The sequence below is a fragment of the Aquila chrysaetos genome, chromosome 1, assembly GCF_900496995.4.
Source record: "Aquila chrysaetos chrysaetos chromosome 1, bAquChr1.4, whole genome shotgun sequence".
NCBI classification, from domain to species: Eukaryota; Metazoa; Chordata; class Aves; order Accipitriformes; family Accipitridae; genus Aquila; species Aquila chrysaetos.
Genome location: NC_044004.1, coordinates 85,083,240 through 85,099,659, shown reverse-complemented (window position 1 = coordinate 85,099,659; position 16,420 = coordinate 85,083,240). Strand labels below are relative to the sequence as shown.

The following is a 16,420-nucleotide window of genomic DNA, read 5'->3' as shown; positions in this document are numbered from 1 at the left end:
TAGGAGCACGGGCTCATCGCCGCAGTCTCTTCCTGCGGTGTGGAGGTCTGTCTGGGTTACGTGCCCGCGGGACAAATAGTGCCAGGCCCACCTTCCTCTCCCCAGATGGAACAGTGGACAGACATGAGACAAAACTCTCACCATTTCCGAGTGGTAGGAAAAGACTGAAAGGGACCAATTGTCACTAGGCACTTTGAGAAGTTTTAGATATGCCCATGTTTTTGGGAGATGCTTCTTTTACATGGCCTCTCCAAACGCTGTCAGCCTTATATGTACCGAGCGCACCCGAGGAGGGTTTCTCCCCGGTTCCTCTGTTTTCCCCGCCGTCCCAGCCGCCCAGCGTAAAGGAGGTCCTCGTGCGAGTGACCTCCGCTCGAGACCCATAGGACAGTGAGCGAGGGGAAGCTGTTGCTACTCCAGATGTGGGACCGATACCCAGAGCCCGCAGGAGAGTCACCCGGTGTTGGGGCTGAGGTCTGCAGCCGGCCTCGGTCCCTCGATGCAGGCAAGAGCACGAGGAGTCCCCTCCTGCTGCTGTGATGTGGCCTTTTTCTCTGTGCTGGCAAGCTACTGACACCCCATCCAGCTCCTTGGATAGAAGGAAGTACCTCCACGGGCACCGGAGGGAGCAGCACGAGGGTGCAATTTAAGGAGCGCCTCGCAGCAGCTCTCCGCTCAGCTCCACGAGTCTGTTTTTCTGAGGGTTTGTACACAAGCAGTCGTCAGGGCAGTCACACTTCCCCGCACTGCGCTTCCTCTGTTGGTGTGCGCATGGTGAAAAACGCCCGACCCGCTGGGGCTGGGCACCGCGGTCCAAGTTTTACTCAACGATGTGGCGGTGGAGGAGGAGGGGAAAGAGGCGAGCATCGTTTAACGAGTTCTGAGAACTGGGAAAGGAGGCCCCCGGGTCCTTGTGCGAACGGAGCCAAACGTGTGTAAATAGCCACAAGCTGCTGCCCGGTACCTCCTCCGTGCCTATCATCTCCCTCTCATCCGACCATTCCAGCAAAACAGGCGTGATTTATCTGCTACTTCAGCAGAAACCACAGGCTAAAAGAGGAATTCACGCACTTGGAAACGAGGAAAGAGTGAACCCTGGCTACCACGGATCCCCAACTGGCAGGGGTAGCTCGTTCCAGACACCGTCGGTCGGTCACATGCGCTGGAAGTAAAATTTCCAACAGCTGGATAACATGACACGTACTCCCAGGCGAGGCAAGCGATCCTAGGGCTCGGGGCTGACTCGCGCAGCTCTGAAAGCTGAAGCGCAGCTTGTTTTGGAAACCCTCGGAAAGCCTGCTCTGCCGTATCGCACGCCGCTGCAGAGAGAGGGAGAGGCAGCACTGCACCACATTTCCGAGATGTAATGGATTATCAGCCTTTGCTTTTGTTGGGTCCTTGGCAAAGTGCAGGCTGCTTGGTCCTTAATCTTCCGTGTTTTGTGCATCCACGGGGACTGTAAAATACCGCTTACTTAGCCTTTAGCCTTGCTAGCTCAAAGGCATTAAGAACTTCATGAGCCAGATCTTTGGCTGACATAAATCACTGTTGGTCCACGGACTTTTGTGAAATTTCCAACTTGCATCATACTGAGGCTTGGCTTTGTATTTGGATCGGCACGGAGAAGGCATTCTGACATGGCTGTGTCGGGTCAGAGCACCGTGCCCACAGGAAACCATCCAAAGACGGCGGGAAATGGGATGAAACGAAAGATCTCCGGCAGGCCGCCTCTGGCTACGATGCTCCCACCTCCTCTCGCAGAGGGAAGAGGCTTAAGAGCCTTTTTGGAGCAGTCGATGTGTCTGATTCACCTCCATGGCCTGTGAGAGCCACATGATCCTTGTTAGGTCATTGTCTCGGTTAAAAAACAATGCTGTTGTGTTTGTGCAGATGAAACTTTCGATCACTGGTAGACTAAGATGTGCAGATATGGTCTAAGTTAGGACTGAATTCTAACTGCATGTAATTTTGTGTATTTATTTCACGTACTTCATTTTGTAAAGCTCTTTTCAGTCCTCCCATTCTAACTTCCTGACAGAGCCACTTTGTCTTGACTGTTCTATTTGCACTGAGAGCAAAATGAAATGATATAGAAAGGAAAAAAATATATTGTAACACCAGCACGTACTCAACACTAAATTTGTTTGGGGCTTAATCTATGACGCATGACTGCACACGGGGAATGCTGACAGCAATCCGCAATCCCGAAGTCGTTCTTTCCATAGGAAATCGTACTTGTTTAAAGACTAAGGCTGTTCAAAAGTCTGCAGCAGGGAAAACAGAAATAATTTGTTTGATCTCACAGCGGTGGGACTGCGTTGTGACCCAATTTAACAAGAAAATGCTTGATAATTCTGCATGGAGTCCTGTCGTTCCAACGAGCAATTCAGCATGGGAAACCTGTCCGTTAGAACTGACAAGGAGAAGATGGATGTTAAAGGTATCAACTTTGCCAGCTTACCGCTGGTGTGACTGACGTGGGATTCTGCTTGTATTTTATCATGCATGAACAAGAAAGATGTTGACTGAGAGATGGAGGCTCAACGAGGATAAAAAAGATCAGCCCCCGCCTCCCGTGTATTTTTCTCACCTATCAATGACGCTCAGGCTGTCTGGACTCTCCTGAGCAGTATGCCAGCCTCCGTATCCGCAGTAAAACAGAGATCCTGTTATGGAAGCTTGCAGGAAGCTGTGCTTTTCCAATAGCCACGTCAGTTCCTGCCAGACAGAAACACAAACGATGTGTTTCTCCTTTAAACTTTTCTTCAGTAACCCCTCCCGCATCAAAGATGCACCTCGTTTCACCTCCCGGTACAAAGGACTACCCGCTGTAAGAGATGGCGGGGCGGTTTGGTGGCTGGAGCCCTAGCTGCGCTGCTGGGAAATTTACATACTTACCGTGTAAATCCTGAGAGGACCATTGCCCCCCTTCTCACCTGTATTCCCTGTGCATCAGGCCGTAGCGACCTGCAATGCCTATGCCGGGAGCATTTCTCGCAGGGAGGTTTCCGAAGCACCCGTACCTCCATATAATGCCAGCAGGATGCCCAGCAGCATGAGGAGCTCTCGCCAAATTACAAACAGACAAGGGAGCACTGAATATTGAAAGGGAAATGTAAATAACGTGGTCAACCTAAGAAATGAGGTAGTTACTACGAGCTAAAAAAAAAGAGCATCTTGGGAACAAACGGTAGGGTTCCAGGTAATATCCTCTATAGAGCCCCATAAAGCATTAATTTAATAAAAGCCACAAGGCCATGACAGCTTACTGCCAGTCACAAGCGCACGCTGACTCATGAATAATTTATTCGGCAGGTGATGGGGGAAATCAGTAATTTCTGGGGGGGGGGGGTGTCTTGGTAAATTGCTCACCCTCTGACCACTTCCATCACAAGCCAGAACTGTCAGATTCTGAAGGAAACATGTTTTTTTGTCATAAGGCACGGGGCACCTCTGAACTGTGTTTTATCTTTCCACAGTTGGACAGCCTTATTGACTCATTGCTCCTGTGATTGATGTTATGATGGGAGACAGGCCTTTGAGAGCTCTAGCACATTACTTGGTTAGTAAAATGTACCTTCACACGTTACGAGACAGAATCCTGAGTCTGGTCCTAATTTGAAGTCTCCCGAGGTCTCTGGCGCTCGAGGGCCGCACGTCTGGAGCTTCCATGCATCGTAGCGGTGAATGCAGTCCGCTGTAAATTAAAGCCGCTCAAAGTAGATGCTATTAAAATAAAGCACCGGGCACACAAATGGTGAAAAAAAAGAATAACCAATTTTATTTCAAGTCCTCTTAATTGCTTGTCACACAGCGCTCGTGGAGAAACCTCCAGAAAGGAAACAAAAGAAATACAGGCTAGACATTTATTTTTAACTTAGGAGATAATTTTGGTTTATGCAGCTTGTCACATGACTGGCATTTTTCTTCACAGAAAATTCACGCATCTTTTTAGCCTTCGGATAATATTTTAAGATTATTAAGCATGTTTGAACTTCCTGTGAAAATCTGAAACTACAGATGGAAAAAATCTGAAAGATAATATTCTTGCAGCATAAAGTGACGCTTTCTACAGTGCCTCATGTTCACTGTGAAGGATCCAGCTTATGCTTCAAACCAAATGTCTGCTCTATATTTAGTTTTGCAAATTCTATTGTAAATCAGTACATTCTGGCGGTTACCACGTGCGCAGTCCCAGAGCAACAGTTTGGATCTATTGTCGCCGATTTCTAACAGAGAGAAAATGGCTAACACGCACGGCCGTCACACGGATTGCAACGGCTTTTAGCTGGCTGCTGGTTTAGAAACACGTTCACCATTCAGCACCCCTGGCAAAGAACACCAAGATTTTTAAAAAAAATAAATAATAAAAAGGAAGGATCCCAGGAGGTCCCTGGCTAAATCTCCTCCGTGGGGCAGCTGAGGCACGCCGAGTTAACGGGCAGGTCGAGTACCAAATCCCGGGGAGGACGGGGTGCGGAGGAACGCAGAAGGGGAGCCGCCCGCCCTCCCCAAGGACGAAAAGCCGCGTTTTGTTTTAACGACGCGCCTTCCTCGTGAGCGTGGAACAACATATTGCTATCACGTCGCCGTGAGTTCTGTCAGCTCTTGCGGGCTTTTGAACTCCGCACACACCAAGCACAACCCGGGCAGGGCAGGGGACGTTTCTGCTCCCCCGGCCACCGTCCCACGGGTGGGCTTCACCACGCCCGCGGGACTACCCCCCCCCCGCCCGGCCTCGCACCGCCGGCACCGTCTCCCCTCCCCGGCCGGTTCCTCACCGCTGCCCCCCGCGGCGGGGCTGGCCCTGCGGCACCGGCGGGCGCGGAATCACGCGGGGAGCGGCCGCCGCTGCCCCCCGCGCCTTCGCCGAGGCCGGGGCGGGGGGGAGGCTCCCGGCGGGCCCGGCCGCCGGGGACTCGAACCCGGGGTCAGCCGCGGGCCGCCGCCTGCCGGGGAGGCGCCTGCGGCGGCGGCGGCGAAGGGCAGGGGGGACGCCGCCGCCGCCGCCGCCACGGGAACGCCGCGGGGTCGCCATTGCCGAAGTTGCGGGTGGCCGCCGAAGCCGGGCGGGCGAGGGAGGCGGGCCGCGCCACACAGGCGCAGAGGGGCGCGCCGAGCCCGCCCGGCCCCGGCCCCCGCCTCAGGCAGCGCCGCCGCTGACGGGCGGGGAGGGCCGGGCCGGGCCAGGCGAGCCGCGGCAGCGGGCGAAGGGGCGGCCACTTCAGCACCGCCCGCGCCCGCTGAGCGGCAGGACGGCAGCGCCGGGCCCCCGCTTCCCCTCGCCGCCGCCGCCGAGTCCCGCCGCCCCGAGGCCCCATGGCGGGGCCCGTGCCCCGGGGGCGCCTCGCTACGCGCGGCCCGGCGCTGCTGCTGCTGCTGCTGCTGCTGCTGCCGCCGCCGCCGCTGCCCGCCGCCCCAGCCCCGGACGGGCCGTCGTGCCACGGCGCCTTCGACATGTACTTCGTGCTGGACAAGTAAGGGCAGCGCGGGGCGGACGCGGCGTGTGTGTGTGTGCGCGCGTGGACGGGACGCCCCGCCGCCGCCTTCGCCTTGCTGCGGGCGCGGCTTTTGTTCCCGCCGCGCGCGCCCGTGGGAGCCCTCGCGGGGCTGGGGGGGGGGGGGGGGGGGGGGCGCCGCGCGCGGCGGGGCCGCCGGGCGGGCTGTGAGGGAGGCCGCGCGCGCGCCGCGCCGAGCGGCCGTTAGGGGCTAACGGCCGCCGCGGGCTAACGGCCGCCGGGGCGGGGGGGGTGGCGAGGGCGGAACGGGGAACGTCCGCGTCGAAGCGGGGAGAACGGGGAGGCGCGCGGAAAGTTTTCGGCGCTTGGCCGTGGCCTCGCTGCAAGGGTGGCGGGGAGGGTCCGATACCTTCCCCCCCCCCCCCCCCCAGCGTCCGTGGAAGGTGTGGAGTTCGCGCCACAGAGGGGTTGAGCGAAGGTACGCTTTCTGACCGAAAGTACATGGGTGGACATTTTCGAGGCAGCCCGAGCGACCGGCAGCATCTGCCACCCCTCCCCCTCAACAGCTGTTGACGATCGTGTTTTTGTGGCGAAGTTTGTACGTAGGAGATCGGCATCGGCACGGCCCGCGCTTGCGGGGGGAGCGAGGGCTGGGGGCTGGTAGAGGACCGGTGCTGCTGGTGGGCCTCACGGCGAGATTGTTTGTGTGTTCTTCAGCGTATGCGTTTTGCCGCGCCTCAGCTCGACAAATCGTGACAAAAAAATCATAGGCAGGGACCACCGTGAGCCGGGGTTGGTGGTAACTTGAAACTATTAGAAAAGCAGATAGCCCTGTATTGTCTCGTTTCTCACTGGAATTGTCACCCTTCCTTGTCCGGTTTCCTTAAATAAGACCTACTAACGTGCTTTTGTTTTCTTTTCAGATCGGGGAGTGTGGCGCAGAACTGGCACGAAATATTTGATTTTGTAAATCAGCTGACAGAAAGATTCGTGAGGTGCGTTTTCCTCCTTGTGACATCTATAATACTGGGATATGTGGGAAATAGCCCCATGCTTTTGTAAACTCAGCAGCTATGTTTCACAAACATGTGAAGAGTTTGGCCTCTACTGCCCAAATTGCTGGAAAACATTGGAAACTTTTACTTCATTTTCTCCTGTTTGAAGCTCACTAAAAAGGTGGTAATGTGCACCTTTAAATACTTAATTTCTAAAATTACTCTCAGAGGTAATTTGATGATTTTTTTAAACTTTTTTTCCGTAAGCTGCATGCCTCATTTCTGCTAGACTACTTCTTGTATATTGGTTTTAGAGATATAGATAAAGAAGGAAATCTGAATACATGGCTATATATGTGTAAATATATGGTGCAGGTCAAAAGGAATGGAGTATCTTTCAAGCTCAGATGTACAGGAAGTTTATGCCATGTTAACAGTATATTTGTTGCACATAAATGTAATCAGCTTTCTAACTGGCTATCAGTATTGTCTGGCATGCATCGCTGCCACAGAAACGGCTGTTGTAAATACTGGCTAACTGTACTCTGTACAAACAGCTGAGGATTAGCGTGATCCAGCATTTTTCTCTAAAAAAAAAGACAACAAAACAGTATAAAATGAAGCCCCCCGAAGACACAAACACAGAAGTTGTGGTAGTTTTTGCTAAGGAAAATGAACTGCAGTGGGCAGTTACAATCTTGGCTTGCTAATAAGGGGATATAATGAGGCCTGCATAATTAAATATTGCTTACGTTCATCTTGTAAAAAGCAAATCTTCTGTAAACCAAGTGGGTGACACAAGCTTTTGAAAGTTATTTTGTAACCTCTAGAATAAACAAACAAACAAACAAAAGACCCTGAGGATACCAAAGCAGTACTTCTTTTCGGTGAGTGGTAAACACATACATTTGCCCCCAGTGAAAGGGTGGTACTTGTTCAGTGGAAATCTTTCAGTTCATCATCTTTTACAGCCAAATGACACTCCCTTTTGCAACAGTTGTTGTGTCGTGGTCTGGCTGCATTATCTGAAATAAAGCTATTGAGTTGGGCAGTTACTCCGCTGACCTGTCACACAAAAAAAGGAGGATCACTTACGGCACAGAGCCACAGAGTCCAACCTACGAGCATCTCACTCGGTGTCCAGGTGCTGAGCTCTCAGCCTTATGTGGCACGAACGCTTCGCAGCATGATGGTTGTTGGGCTCTTGCGGGAGCCTGAACAGTACATCTCCCCGTGTGTTTCCCTGATGGGGCTGGAGTGCCTCTGAGGGCTGATGAGGCTTTGTCCTGCCTTCAGGCCTCAGTACGCTTTCAGAATAGGGCATGGAGTCATTTGACCTTGCCCTTTCTTAAACTGAAAAGAGCGGTTGTGGGAAGAAAGCAAAGAACCAATTGGTAGCAGTTTCCTTCAGTCCTCACCTGAGGAATTAATTAGTGGTGGTGCATCTGCTCTCCAGTTTGACTTGTCTCTAACATGCATGTCTGCAGTAATGGCGGTGCATGCTGATTATCTCGGTTCTGAAAGGCCTGCGCCTGGCAGGGCTGACAGGTCTAACGGATGTGTTCGTATGATCCTCTTCCATCGTCACAGTGTCTTGAGTCCTTGAGAGAGTGGAACAGAAATGAGGTGTCTTGTGAAGAGGACACTTCTGTGTTGTCCTAAAGACAAGTTATCTAAATTGTAACTTTGGGGTTATTACACACAGAGAGATGCATCTCAAATAGGGAAGTCTCACGTTACTTGGACTAGGTGGTGACGTAATTATCAGAGATTGGGATTGCAAGTACTTGTCTTTTGTTTGGCAACTGCTTGCGGCAACCAAGAAGATTGATAATCCCACGTTTTAGATTATAATGGAATTTAGAGCATCTCAGATTTTTGTATTCAGAGCCTTAACGGATAGACTGCAAGACTGGATCTTAAATCTTAGATCTGTGGAGTTCTGTGCAAAGACTTGCCCAGTACTTATATTTCTATGATGTCAATAACTTTTAAGTTGCATCATTGACAGAAGTGAGTTGAAAATCTATGGTCATTCGTCTTTACACATGTTATGTCTTTACTAACATTAACCCGATTAATTAATGCTGATACACATATACAGTGAATTATAAAATTACTGAATATATTGACACTGTCACGAATGAAAATTAAAAGCAGGCAGGAGAGATGTTGTTACAACTTGCCTTAGAAAAGTTACTGTCTTGGGCTTCCAGAGCATCAGTTCTTACGCATTTTCCACTCGTAGTTGGATATAATTCCTTGTAATCTTGTTGGAAGAGACAGGTGGGCTTCTTCAAAAAAAAGGTTGAATTCCGTAATAAAATCACTTCATACAGTATTGCATTTTATAATGACATTTCGCCAGATACTTTTACGCAAGTTGATTGTAAGTGTCGCAACTCTATGTCACCAAAACAAAAACACGCTCATTCTGAAAGAGTTTGTTGTGCTACTTTTTTAGAGATGAATCAGTGGGAAGGCACTGTTTCTTTGACTTTGATGAATTTATGACCAAAAAGCACAGTTTCAAATTTACATTGTGTCAGTATCAACCTTTAAAACTGACTTTTGAATGTGTCCATGTTTATCACCCTGGAGCAAGAGTGTACCCTGAGTCTATGTCCCTGACTTATTTTTACACCAGTGACCATGAAAATATAAAAGGATGCGTTGCCTTCTGTACATTGGTAGATTACAACCTATGAAGTTCACTTTCAGTTGGGTCAGGTGCAATCTTCACTGTTAAGCTTAGTAGGTCTTGATCTGGAGTCTAGTCAGGCAGGAAAGAATAATAATTCTGCTACTTCATTCTCAAAGCATCTGGGTAAGGAGTAGATGGGCAGAAATCCTTTAATTCCTCTCTCATTCTGGATTTGTAGTTCAAAAGTATGTTCTTTGGAAGTTGGAGGATAAAGATGATACTAATGAAGCATGAATAAGTGAATGAAATGCTGTGCACCTATCTGTACATTTTTCTTCATTTGTCTAAAATGCATTTTTTTTTTCCTCTTTCCCTTTCATAAAAGCCCCAAGATGAGATTATCGTTTATCGTGTTTTCCACCCAGGCACACGTCATTATGCCATTAACTGGAGACAGGTTAGTGCACTGCTTTTTTTAATTCTCCATCTCCCTCCTCCCCCCGCAAGGGCTCTTATCAAATCAGAGAATAGTAACAGATACTGAACAATAACTGATACCTTTAAGTGGTGGCCAGTCATGAAGCCTCTCTGCAGAGCTGGATTTAATTTTGTGAACATATCAATGGATAGCCTAGTAAAAAAGGAAGGAGAAGAATGATGGGAAATAAATTCTCGATGTGAACCCTGCCACCACTTTGTAGAAAAACTGCAAGTAATGTTTTCATCTCTGCATGGCTCTGCATCTTCCTTGGTGCAGCTTTTGTGAAGCAATGTCTGTAGATAAGACTTCAGTATTTTTTCACGTCCTGGTAGAGAATACAGTGGTAGATTAATGTTTCCATAATCTTATATAAGGTAGGTGTTTCGTTTTGTATTTTCAAATCACGACTTCAGAATCGGTTTTAGATGGTGGAGTTGGTGCCACTTGAAAGGTGTGAGATCTTTCTGGTACTGTGATGATGTATGGGTGCGCCTGAACTCTTCCTTGTGGTGGATGTTTTCAAAGGCAATGGAATTCAAGGATGTTCACTCCGATTTCTAAAGCAAATAAGGATTAGCAGCTAGGATAGGTCAAGGACAGGTGGGGGGAAACAGAAGGAGAAAACCGGGTAGAGAAGAGACTGTTGCAAAAGTAACTACTAAAATAACAGGAGTTGGAAAACGATGCTGTGGAATCAGTTCTTTCAGCCGAGAACAGTTGCACTGTTGTCAGAGTCCTTCAGTATCCTTTCAGCCTTGTCAAAAACAACACAACCTCCTCCCTCTCTCTCTCCCTTCTGTCCAGAAGCTAAACACACTGCACAACTTTTTGGATTTTGAACGTGTGGATAAGCCGTTTAGGAATCATTTTAATGAACTGTGGCAGGGTGGAAGTGAGGGAGTCCTTCCTTTCTGCTCCCTTTAGTGGAGTGAATACAAAATGGGGTCTGCCATAGTCAATTAGTTTATTGTGTGTTTTGTTGATTTTTTTTTTAAATAATACATAATAGCAAGTACAAGACTTCCTGAAGAGACCTAGCATTGGCAGCAGACAAACGTGTCATGCTGCAGAAACGTATGCTGACATCCTCGAAATGGGATGTCTAAAACCCCAATTCTAAGCCCCTCCTGTTTTACCATTTAAAGAAGTGGTCTGACTTGAGAACAGCCAAGTTTTCACTTCCCCCCACCCGGACTTGGATACTGGATCTGCTCTCTGTGGGGAGAGACAAGGTTATAAGCCATTTTTCCAGATGGCTTGACAGAGGTCAGGAGAGGACACTTAAGCCTGTTGTGAGGACTGCTGAAGTCAATGAGATCCTTTCTCTCGATTTCAATAGGCCCTTAATCCCTGTCAGTGGCCTATGCCTTATCAAGCATGGAGAGTCAGCACTGATAGCATACAGACCACTTGGAATGCTTGGGCAGAACTCTGGAACACTGCCACTGAAACACAAGAGTCTTTTTCATTGCATGTCTGTGGCACACTTTAAGCCATGGCAAGAACCATGCTTTTCTCAGAAGCCTAGGAAGCAGGCTTTAAGCATTCCTTAAAGCATAGGAAGAACCTTCTTGAGTTCTAGTGAGTTCCTTTGTGGGACTTTCCTTTAATGCAGTTAATGCATCCTTTAATGCTGATACTTTTGTGAGCGTAGTAGGGGAAAGGAAATTACTACCCTTATTGTTAAGGAGGAATTAGATGGAGAATGAAGAAGGAGACGTTAGTAACTGTGACATACGTACACAGGTAAGAATGGATAGATACAGTTGGAACAGCTGTCCTTTTAAATATTAAACAAGTCAACAGAGGAGAATGACTTAGAATGTCTAACTCCCATTGTTCCAAACAGAAGATGAGGACGCTAAGTACAGTGCAGTCTTGGGGATGGTTGTGTATGTGTGTGTGATTATGGGATATTATGGCCTTGGTTTCTTTATGTGCATTTTGGACTTGCAGGGATTTTTTTCCCATTGCTTACTTGCTAATTCGCAAACGTCAGGAAACCACAATTCATTCCCAGCAATTAGTGCAAAGTAGGGAAGTCTTTTTTTGTTTTGAAAGCCTTAGGCTCATGATTGTTTGCACAAACTTCTTGCTGATTTTTACTGCATAATAAAGCTGTGGATATAAAGAAACCCACACCATAGCGCCGAAGCCCCCAGATTATCAAATATTTTGTGACTATGAACAGCGCTGTGTGAATAACTCTGGAAACAGAAGTCACTGTTAACCACAGCACACGCAATGATACAATAAATACATAGAATAAAAATAACACCCAGATGGAAAAGACTTCTCACAATAGTTACGTCCTATTTTAGAGATACACGTTTCCCCTGTGAAGTTTAGCTGGAAACTGTATGCTAAGTGGTAAACAAAGATTTGTGCATTCACATTTGGGGCTCAGTTTTGCTACTAGTTTTGAAAAGCAACTTGTTTGGAAAAGTGGATACACTTACTTACGAGCATCATTGTCTGCGTTCTCTTTTGCTAGCCTGTATGCTGGCCAGCAGAATTTCAGGTTTCTGTAAACCTGCTTCTGCAGCATTGGACCGATACCCATGGCCAGGACTAGGCCAGTTGACTCTGCTTAGGTGAAACTCCTGTTGGAACTAAAGAAAGATTATATTAACGAAGGTGGAAAAATAGGACACTTAAGTACCTGGTACCTAACCAACTGTACCTTACTGTGCTTGTCCACAGACTGGTGGAACACTGACTATTCCTTTATTGCAGAGAGACATGTAATCTAGCAAGACGTTTATACATTTTGAGCCTCGGTCATGTGAGCTAACCCTACGCTTTGGTTCAAGCAGCTTGCCAAAATAGAGCCATCTGCAGAGAGTATGTTCTACTGAGCGTATAAAGTACAGCAAAGTCAGCCCCTTACATGTTTTCCATCTGGAGCCCGTGCAGGAGCCCTGAAGTTTGAAACAGAATAATTATTAAAGTTGTGCCGAGCCCTCTGTAGCATTTGAGAGGTGTAGAAAGCAGGAGTGTCCTCCAAATCGTGCCCCTGAGGAGGCTGATGTGCAGGGTTTGATTTCATCAGTACGACGGCTCTGACCGTCAGGGATGTGACCATCCCTCTTTTTGTTAAACGACACTTTTTTCCCCACCTTTTGTTTCACTAACAAGTTTGTGTGTTTTCCTGTTACTATACTTCCTTAGCAGCAAAATCGAAGTACCTGTTTTGTTTGCCTTTATTTGTTAGAGGTGAAGTACGTTGCCTTGCAGGCAGATAGCCTCATTCCTGATGATAAATACATGCTCATTGGGAATCATGATTTCCCTACCAGCGCTCGTACTCTCAACACACTGAAAAATGATTAAAGATTCTAGCACTTCAATAGGTAGAATGCAACATGGAAAAGAAATAAAGGATACTGTCCCCCATCCAGAAGAGCTAAGAACACCACTACTTAAAATTGCATAGATATTAATGGAAACTCAGTGTTTTGTACAAGGCTAGCCCATTGCCCAACTGAATCAGCATGACCTGAGGCTCACGTGACCGTTTCAGCTGGTTCTAACCTCTGTAGCACTAATGTACAAGCACAAAAATTTTCTCCCTAAAAAAAAGCAGGATTTTAATGGTTTTTAGGACTCAGTCCTCAAGCATACTTCGCTTTCCAGCAAGTATAAGCCTTTCTTTGTATATGTTGAAGATGCATTTATTTCCTTTAAGGCAAACGATTGTCCCTGTCTGTTAAGCGTTATTACTCTCAAAGAGTCTCATGTCTGTGAGAAGCTAAGGTGGCTTGTGCTTCGTAACTGGTCTGTGGGTCTATCGTTGGTCCTCTCAAATGGGGGTGCGATCTACATCCTGTCGCAGTAGAAGGAAGTATTACCTGTCTTGTGCTGCCAGCAAGTGCTGGCTGTGGCCCTGTATATGCAAGGAAACAAGGCAATGCCTTAACAACATCAGTAGTCTGACCACTTGGCTGCTGACAACACTGTTTTTAGCATTGTGTCAATTAAACTTACTTAAAGCTAGAAAAAATACTGAACAGTGACGAAAACAGTACCTGTTGAGTTGCCTAAATAAAAGCTTGCAGCTTGGTGCAACAGAGCTTATGCAGAGAAATGTCTCCTGTAAACTGGTGATAGTTGCCTTGGCGTGATTTGAACTCGGAAAGGCGGTTACCTTTAGACCTGAAAGTAAAATCTGAATTGTGGAGTATGCTCAGGTGAGGGGAGCTCAGTACATTTCAATTTATGTTAAATCGATTTCTTCAGTCGGTTGCAAAGCTCGGCTGCTTTGTAATCTCTCTTTACTAAATGGTCTGTTTTCAGTTCTAAATTTAGTTCTGCAGTGCCCTGCCTTGGGGAGACACTGAAGGTACAAGACAAGCTCAGTGTAGACTTTGGTCTGTGCAGGGAGTAGTATTTGTAGGTCAGCCCGCATGCCTCACAGCAAACAAGCTCTCTGCAGCTGAGCTGCTTAATGCTGGTGCAAGGTCCTGCTCTCTGAGGTACAGCACAGCGGAGTTCCCCAGAGAAGTAAGAGCTGTGGGTGCTGCCGAAGCCGCCGCCACCAGAACCTCTCCTGACCTCAGCCGGGCTGGGATTATGCCTGCAGCCCCTGTTCGTGGACTAGCTGAAAAGAACCCACAGAGCAGAATGATGGAGAGATTGTAGCCATGGCTGTATCTGTCTGGCTGCTGCTGGAAGAATTCTCTGAAATAGTTACAAAGCTTAAAAGAGAGAACAGTCAGGGTAGCTATTAAAAATCAGATGTGCCTGTTGTAAAAAACAGAGATGTGATGCAGCGCATGTGCTGAATGGGGAAGAAATATTAAATTTGTAGTCATTCAGCCCAAACACAGACAGGCTGCAGGTTGCTGATTTTGGTTCGCTTTTTCTACCTCCCTCCATTGTCTGACTTAAACCGTGAAGCCAATGGCCCTTCAGCCTTTATCACTGTTACTGAGCTGTACTGCGATAGTGTTCAGACACCCAGACTGAGGTCATGGCTCTGTTATTTCAGTACTGATGAGTTTTAAAACCAGACCTTCTCTGTAGATTTCTGTTGCTACAAAAAATTATTACAGAAACTAGAAAAAGGAGAGTTTTGAGAGCACTGAAGAGCGGGAATGAGGGCTTCAGAGTGCTATGGCTGGTTGACTAAAGAGAGTCCCGTTACCAGAATGGTTCAGGCAAACACGAGCTCCTGTGCCCACCCTCCAAACTGCCTGGGTGCGAGTTTTAGCAGGATTGAACTAACCTCTCCTGCTGTCTGGTGGGGCTCATTCGCTGGGGCCCCAGGTCCTGCACTCACATTGGCCTTGTGATATCCAGACCAGGACTCGCTCGTACCTGACCAACTCGGAGCAGGGGTGGAGCTTGTTCACATCTGGCTGGGCCTCTCTAGTACAGATGTGTCCCAAAGGAAAGAGATGATGACTGATTAAATGCAGCTAAAGAAGCACATGCTGCCAAAGATTTTCCTGGAACCCCTTGTAGGCAGAGGCCTGGAAACACCAGAGATTTCTGTGTGACCGGGTCACAAGGCATTTTAGATAAATAAAACTGAACTGACTGTACAAAAGCTATTTTTGCAAAATGAAATCTGTTTCAGAAAACTGGGACTTCAGTTGCTGCTTGTTTCTTGGCAGCAGAACGCTAACGCCTGTGATGTGCTGCCACTCATTTCTGGCAAGCACTAAGTATGTGGTTTATAATCTGCGTTCATACATAATCAGTTTCAAGTTGTTTCTATAGATGCTGCATGTAAAATATTTGGATCAAACAGATTGTATTATCTTACATAACTTCTTCTTTTCCATATATGCAATGCCACATTTCTCTCTTCTCCCCCCTCCCTCCCCGATTGTATCATTGTATCAGTTGATCCTGTGATTGGGAGCTTATTACAGCTATGGATTGTACTTTGGAACAGAGCTTCTAAACATAGAGGAAGCCCATCAGTGGAACAAATGACTAGTGGGTGGCATTCAGGCAGAGCGGCATATGCATTCTTTCTCATTTCGTTTGCCCTAAGGAAAGCTTTCACGCATCCTGCAATGTATTTTCCCTCCATCTCCTCACCCCTGCTGGTTTCCTCTTTGTCACCTATGTCTGTTATAGTGTTCTATATATTCTGGCCTAAATTTTGTCCCTACTTAGTTTTTACTTGTCCTTTCTTAGCATAACTTTCCATGGGCTTCACTGGAACTTTGCTTGCTTAAGAATTAAGAGCTTCCAGATTTGATTCTTTAGTAAAGTGTCTCTGCCTTTTTTTCCCCACTCATACTGATTTCACTGGAAGTAATTCCTTTCGTGCCACCCACCAGCTTCTTCAGCCTTATCATCATAGTTAAGTGAGCATCGAGCAGTCAAAGATGGATTTATTTAAAGGCCCATGAGAAATCATGGCACAACCATATCCTCCTGTTAAATCTAAGTGAACTCTGACCTGTGTAAGTGTGATGTATTGTCAAAGGTCACACAGAAAGGTAGTGACAGCCAAAAATTTAAAAACCTATCCTTAATCCTAGTCCCTTTCCTTGGATACGAGAGGTGTCTTGCAAATACTGCATTTGCCTATTGAGACTTATTTTTTAAGAGAGAATAATTATTGCAGTTCTGTCCTACCCCATTAAATACCTGCATGTTGACCTGGAAGATTTCTCTAGAAATAGAACTGCTGTTTTAGGGGATTTTTTTTTTAATTGCAGGGTGATTGGACGTAAGTTGTTTAATTGAGCAAAGTAGACTTAATATAACAGAATTTCCACTGGGCTATTTAATGCCGAGGCTTTGCCACTTCTTTGCAATATCTGCTCCGTCTGAAACGTTTCACTTGATTCTAGCTCTTTGACTCACTGAGGCATATTGT

At 47.4% G+C, this 16,420-nt stretch overlaps 1 protein-coding gene across 3 annotated transcripts in view; it reads left to right on the top strand.

Annotated features, from left to right (window-relative positions):
* Positions 1 to 4,987: 4,987 nt before the first annotated feature.
* ANTXR2 (ANTXR cell adhesion molecule 2) overlaps positions 4,988 to 16,420 on the top strand; it is a 118,355-nt gene continuing 106,922 nt past the window's right edge. The window contains exons 1-3 of one of the 3 annotated variants that reach the window (XM_030007609.2): positions 4,988 to 5,477; positions 6,383 to 6,454; positions 9,484 to 9,555. In XM_030007609.2, coding sequence (XP_029863469.1) covers positions 5,320 to 5,477; positions 6,383 to 6,454; positions 9,484 to 9,555 — 302 coding nt within the window. In that variant the 5' untranslated portion in view covers positions 4,988 to 5,319. Of the gene's footprint in view, positions 5,478 to 5,918; positions 5,938 to 6,382; positions 6,455 to 9,483; positions 9,556 to 16,420 lie in introns of those variants that run through there. The other 2 variants (XM_030007599.2, XM_041123188.1) reach the window with 2 other exon arrangements.